This window comes from Gossypium hirsutum, chromosome D11 (genome assembly GCF_007990345.1).
Source record: "Gossypium hirsutum isolate 1008001.06 chromosome D11, Gossypium_hirsutum_v2.1, whole genome shotgun sequence".
In the NCBI taxonomy this organism is placed as follows: Eukaryota; Viridiplantae; Streptophyta; class Magnoliopsida; order Malvales; family Malvaceae; genus Gossypium; species Gossypium hirsutum.
Window position 1 is genome coordinate 16,051,012 of NC_053447.1, and position 7,241 is coordinate 16,058,252.

The 7,241-nt window shown below is 34.5% G+C and overlaps 1 protein-coding gene across 1 annotated transcript; it reads right to left on the reverse strand.

The window, feature by feature from the left end:
• Positions 1 to 4,041: 4,041 nt before the first annotated feature.
• On the reverse strand, positions 4,042 to 5,282 carry LOC121223154 (uncharacterized). The gene is made up of 4 exons (XM_041104234.1): positions 5,243 to 5,282; positions 4,992 to 5,131; positions 4,459 to 4,668; positions 4,042 to 4,116 (listed from the first exon to the last, which is right to left on the reverse strand). The coding sequence occupies exons 1-4, from the start codon at positions 5,280 to 5,282 to the stop codon at positions 4,042 to 4,044; spliced, it is 465 nt and encodes a 154-aa protein (XP_040960168.1).
• Between the last annotated feature and the right edge of the window lie 1,959 nt (positions 5,283 to 7,241).

The following is a 7,241-nucleotide window of genomic DNA, read 5'->3' on the forward strand; positions in this document are numbered from 1 at the left end:
AACATACCATCACTAGTCATTCCAATGGCTTGTTACAATCAACTATATATATGCCATCATTTGCCAACTTAGTCTATACATGCCATTATACCAAAATAAGTTTGCTATTTATACCAAAACGAGCTAAAGGATATTGTGATGTTGCTCTGACCACGTCCAGCCTTCACGAGCTTCCAAGTACTATAAAACAGAGAAAAGAAAATCGAGTAAGCATTTAATGCTTAGTAAGTTCGTATAACAGGAATTTAACTTACTAATCATGTTCATTTAAAATAAGCATACATAGCACACCTAAATCAATGTAATCAATAACTTAAACACATATACATCTTTATCAAACATGTTAGTATTGTAATTCATATAAATACCAAGAAATATAGATGAGCTCATCAATATTCCATTTCCACATACATACATTTATCATTGCTAGTTTCTAGTGAACATGTACATATCACATTTTTGTATATCAAGTATTTCTCATAGTCACTCATATTGAATTCATAACATCTCATATCAAAACTTTACCTGCTAAATCATTTAAAATATCGATGGATACATGGGCAGTACACACGAAGTGTACAATATCGTAAATCCGTCAACTCATATTCGGGAGTGTTTATAAAAGCACATAAATGGGAAACTTATCTGGGCTAAAACAGGAAGCTCATAAGATCCGTATTCAGGGATCTCATACGAGCCTATAACGGGTAGCTCTAAAGAGTCATTAATTGGGAAGCTCTGGATAGCCATATGTCGAGAAGTCCAAGCGTGCCATATCGGGAAGCTCACAAAGAGCCAATTTAACGGGAAGCTCACGAAGAGCTATATATTGGGATGCTCATAAGAGCTAAGGTGTGTCCACAACACAGGTAGGATCACAATCTATCAGGACGCTCCGAAGAGCTATAACGGGAAGCTCGCAAGAACCATATAACAGGATGCTCATGAGAGCTAATAACAGGACTCCCTTTAGAGCTATGGTGTGTCTGCAACATATGCAAGACCACAACTAATACGGGAGTCTTGTATCCAATCGATTTTCATGTATTCAAACAGGTTTTAATATTTATCGAGCATTTTTCTGATATTTGATTAATTTCATAAACATAAAAATTATAAAATTCAATATTCACGTATACAACATTTAATTCAAACATATAAATGTACACAATTTACTTACACGAACTTACCTCGACACTTACTCGTGTATGAAAATCTACTAATCTGATACTTTTTCTTTTCCTCGATCCAATTTCGTACTAGGTCTATCCAAATCAATATGAGTAAATTTAACATCAATTTAATGCATTTCATATTCAATTGATTTTAATTTACATTCTAGGAAAAATTACCATTTTGGCCCTATAATTTTTAATTAATTCCAATTTTGTTCCTACACTTGGAAGATGAAATTCATGATATTTAATCTTCATTCCAAGCCTATAAATTTCATACATAATAATAGCAATCCCATGAATTCCATAAAATTCAGAATTTTTCATGAATTCAACATCTTTTCACTTTAATCCATAAATCATGTTTTCTTCAAAATTCTTTAATAAAACACTTTTAAATAACCATTAACACTTCAAATTTATCATCTAATAACTAAAATCATATAAACTCATCAATGGTAACTCTCAAAATTTTCAATAAAATCAAAAACCAAGGTAAAGGTTACTTGGACCTAATTGCAACAATCACAAAAACATAAAATTTTCTAGAAACGGGTGAGGATTTGACTTACATGAAGAAAAAATTGAAAAAACAGCTTAAACACTCTTCAATGTCTTTTTTTAGAACTGAAAATGATGATGATTCCTCTAGAATTCTTTACTTTCTCATTTATTTCATTAAATTTGGCAAAATTTCCAATTTTGCCCTTAATTCACGCCATTTTGTCATCTTTTTAAGGCTTATGCCGGCCCAGCCATATGCTTTTGGCATATTTCTACCTTAAATCCCTCCTTATTTATTGGTTAAGTTATTTAATCACCATTTCTTTTAATTAAAAAGTTTTACACCTTTTTCAATTCAATCCTTTTTAACAAATTAGATGTGTAATCGATAAAATTTATTAACAAAATTTTCAATGTTGTGATTTTTGGAGAGCTTCAATTTTTTAGTCATCGAGTCGAGTTCTGGACGTCTTTGATCGTGAATCAGGTGTGGGTTCAAACTCTTCAATTTTAATTTGTAGTCTCGATTGTGTTGAACTTGACATATTCTAAGTGTTTTGGTGAATGTGTGGTAGGTTTCACTTCTAAGTTTCGTCAAACTTGGTTTTCTATGACATGTTTCTGATCTATTAGAGTTTAGGGGTGTTTGGTGTGTGAATTCACAATTTACAGGATGTTTCTAGGTGGTTTCGGGACCATACGGGAAACCACATAGGCGTGTGCTGGTTCACACGACCATGTGGATTTGGGGATTAGGCATTTTGGATGAAAATTCATGCCACGTGGCTGTATTGTTGATTTAGGGAAATTAGTCCATTTTTACACGGTCGTGTCCCTTGGGCATATGGGCGTGTGTTTGGGAATTAGGGTTTTAGTGATTTAGTGCCATACGGCCTGGTCACACGGTCGTGTGGTTAATTTGGGGATTTAGGGATTCCACATGGGCGTGTGTTTTGGGACACACTGCCATGTCTGGTGGGCACAATGGCATGTAAGACCCTTACAAGACCGTGTCAGCCCTGAACCTTATTTTAACATAATTGGACAAAAAGTTACACGGTCTGCTCACACTGCCATGTCCTAGCTCACACAGACGTGCACTTTAGCCACACGGCTGTGTGCCTCCACTCACACAGACGTGTGTTCCCTCACACAAGCGTGCCTCCTCCGTACGTGGGCGTGTTGACCTCCACACAGCCTAGGCATTTCCACACGTCCAGAGCACACGGCCGTGTAGCCCTAAGTCACCAATTTAGTTTCATGTATGTTTTTTATCTGAACTTGTGTCTGTGTGTTTCGACCCTTAGCTAGGCTTTAGTAAAGGTAGTTAAGACTCTAATCTGGGCTCTAGATTATGTGTTATTTGTGATTGAGGTGCGACATATCTAAATCTAAACCCAGTTATTCGGGTGTGTGCATGTCTGTATCTGTCTGACTGTCTGTTGATGTGTTCTCTGTTTTTATGTGGTTGTAAGCATACTTGCATTTGCATAAAGTAATTTTTGGGTTGGTTGTGAAGAGAAGGAAGATTGATTCTGATCTGATCTAGTAGTTTTAACTACAATATATCTATACAGTGGTTACCGCACGGTACCGCATATACGTCAGCTTTGCTGTGTATTATTTTTTTAGTGGCTTAGTCCACATACATGGTGTGTAGGGTTGGATAGGTCTTTCGAGGTCCTATGTTGTGTGTTTAGTTGGATGAGCTTGTACAGCTCTTTTGGGGTGTAATTGGGGGACGGAGAGGTGTGTTGGCTAGATGGGTGGGTTTTTTATTACTTGACTGCATTCATACGCATCTGTTTAAGTGACAAGGTGTAAGATTATTTGACTGTATTCTATCTAACTAAATAACATTTGTGACTAAGTGACTGTGTATGACATGGTGTGCTTGAATTGTTATGTCCTGTTGGGACGTTGGTTCTAAGTTTGCTTTTTGATTCTGTGTATCTCTGTAAGTATGTTTCGCTATTGAACTAATTTCTCTAATTCTGTTATTAGTCACGTGTCGAACTTACACTGAGCTAGTGTAGCTCACCCCCTTAATGTTTTCCCCTTTCAGGTACATTTATGTATTCTTATGCTGGGCTCGGTATACGGAGGTCTCGGATAGTCACGATTTAAAACAAGCTTTAATAGTGTTATTATAATTTCTGAGATTATAACTAAACAGTTTGTGTTGTAAGTACTATTTGAAAACTGTGGTACAGAATTTTGTGTTTTACGCTCGTAAGTGTCGTTGGGACGGCATCTTCTTTTGAAATATCAGGGTTTTATAACTGAGAGTTTTTGCACAACTTAAATACTGCTATGTTTTTCGGCATGTTAAACTAAAATTTTCCTATTATCACTTCGGTGATCAATGTGACCTCCGAGATTCAGCCGAAACTTCTAAGCCGGGTTTTGGAATGTTATAAAAATTTATCATCCCTAACTGCAAATTGTTGAAAATTGAAAACTAAATAAATTTATTATAAAAAAATGTGTTAAATTTTAACCTCCAAGAGACAAGTGTATTAAATTGCAATCCTACACAGTGATTTGCAAGGATTTGGACCCGTATTACCTAATCAACATTAAGCAATATTCCAAATATTTAACCAAAACTTTATTTGATATTATATAAACTTCCAACAAATATAGTATTTAATAATATTTTTTACACCATGTAATACCCAAATTTTGCCCGGCCCAAGCCCAAGTATTAAAACCATAATATATAAAAATATATATTTCTAATAAATAAAATGCTCAATTTTTTTTTACAATAGCAGACCCAAAATAGCCCAATCCAAATTACCCAATATCCAGAAAACCCAATCATCCCCAGCCACCTAACCCCAGCCCAACACAAAAACAAATCGGAAAACCCTAGCATCACAACTTCCAGCGCCGCAGCCACCAGGGTTCTCCAGTAGCCTCGCAACGCGCCACCTTCGGCCTTCCTCTCTACGCGCGCCACGCCACCACCTCCGTACTCTAGTACCTGCAACAAACAACAAGCCAAAGTAGCAAAAAAGAAAGAAGACAAAATAGCGAAAAAGAATGAGATTTTTGTATTTTTCTCCTTTTATTATTCTGTATTTTCGTTATAAAATGGATTGTAAAACGAATGAAAAAAGGAACCCCACGAATATTGTATCAAAATCTTCGAAAGAAAAGCAATATAAAAAAACAGTTTCAAAAGGTGACTGAGAATCCTTTCGACTATCTCTTTGCTTTCAATTGCTTTTTTCAATTGTTTTTGTTTCTTTTTTCACGTTATGTTTACTATTTTATAAAAGAAAATAAACAAGAAGGAGGGTTTACCTTATATCGGCGCCGTCGAATCCTCGTCGCTTCGTCGCAATCGAAGTTCGAATGAGGATTGGGGCATGAGAACGGCAGATGAGAAACCTTAGCAGAGACAAAAGAGGATGAGGCGGCCTCCCTCTGACCTGGACTTAGGGCTGAAACATTTTGTTTCAGATTTTGGGGTGCTTAAATAGATGTATAAAACGACGTCGTTTGAGGCTGGATTTCATAGCTTCAAAACGGCACCGTTTTGGCCGTTCAGTAACCGCGACCAGCGCGGTGACCCGACCCGAGGAGAATCCGCATATTTTGTTTCAATGGCCAATTTATGTGTTTGGTCCTTCTATTTTTTTCGATTGACTTCAATTTAATCTTTTTGTTTTTTTAATTTCGCCACATAATTCAATCTTGTTTTCAATTTCGTCCTTTTGTCAATTGAGCAGACAAACGTTCGAAACGACGCTGTTTCCAATGATCTGACTTGATTGCCAGATAGGATTTGCGCGTTTAATTTCTGTTCCCTCTTATTTTAAATGAGTTTCAGTTCGGTCCCTTTCATTTCATTTTATTGCATATCTGCACTTTGACTTTTTGTTTTAGTTTCCAATTAGCTCTTTTATATATATATATATATATTTACTACAAATTAAGTGCTCTTATTATTATTTAAATTATTATTTTTATAATAATAAATGATATTATTCGTACTAATTACACACATTTATTTACCTCTTTGTATATATATATTTTCTTATTATGTATAAATATTTTAAGTTTTTATATTATCGTATATTAGTATCCCATTTCATTATATTTTATTGGTATTATAAATAACCGTTTTAGAGTTATCATACATTTGTTTTAACCTATTATGTATTATTTATTTAAAATCATGGTATTATTGTTCCAAAGTTACTACGTATCATTATTTAAAGTTATCTTACATTTATTTTATTGTTTTAATTATAATTTGTACATATTTTAATGTTTTCATTTTATTTATAAGATTTTTCTTTACATTTTACTATGTTTTTTTTAAATTGTTCTTTATAAAAATAAAACTCTTATATAGTATTATTTTATACTTTCGCATTAACATATAATAAATTATTTTATTTTTATACGTATGGTATTTGTTTATTGGTATTCATTTATTATTAGTGTTTTTTAACATATATTGTGGTTTATGAATTATCGCCTCGCGTCGTGCATTGTTATTCCGTTGTGCTTTATTCGTTCAAAAAGTCGTGTTTCGTATGGTTTAAGTATCAAAACCAATTTATTCAAAGGTTTTCAAAAATAACGCAATACTCAAAATTTGGAATCCTCGAGAGAATTGAGCCCTAACGTATTGGGTTCCAATTTTCCTCGTTGAATCTAAATAATCGAAAATTTTCTTTAATCAAAACACATAAATAAAAACTCATTCTCGGGAATTCGATACGTCGTGTCCTAATGTATTGGATGTGACGTGTCGTTTTCCCGAAATGAAGATTCTAAAAAAATAATAAAGGCTATACTCAATGCTAGGAATTTTGAAAAATTGTGCCCTAACATATTGGGTTTTAATTTTTCATCTGACTTAAAGCAATTGAATATCCTTTTTAAACTTCACCACACGAGTTTTGAAAATCAAAAGACAAGCTTATTCTCGAGGACTAAAAATGTCGTGTCCTAATGTATTGGGCGTGATATTTTACTACTCTGAGACGAGAAGGTCTTTAGCACTCGCCTCGATTTATCCAAGCATCTTTTATAAAATTAACATTAATAAAAAAAAGGGGAAGGATCGTATTTTAAAATCTTTTCAAATTCTCAACACTAAGACTTTAGACAATCAATTCGGTACCAATTTTGGGCGTTACAAGGGTGCTAACCCTTCGTCGTGCGTAACCGACTCCCGAACCTATTTTTTCAAAGTTCGTAGACCTAAAATTGTTTTCAAGGTGATCTGATCACACCTCTTTAAAAGATCGGTGGCGACTCCCATTTTATTTTCAAAGTCGATTCCCGTTTTTAAATCTAAAATTAAGAGATTTTAATTCTGATTCTATTACATTTAGAAAACTTTATTAGAAAGCAAATTCCTTTACATAAAGCAGATGCACGTACGGCCTCTCCCTTATTTTCCAAGAGACAACATCGATTTTTTTCTTCATCCGCATGCTTGAGACAATCTCGCCGATAGATGCCACTGCTAGCTCCTTTTCTTGATCTTGGTCGCGATCCATCATCTGCCCATCTTCATAAGGCTTGTCAGCTTCT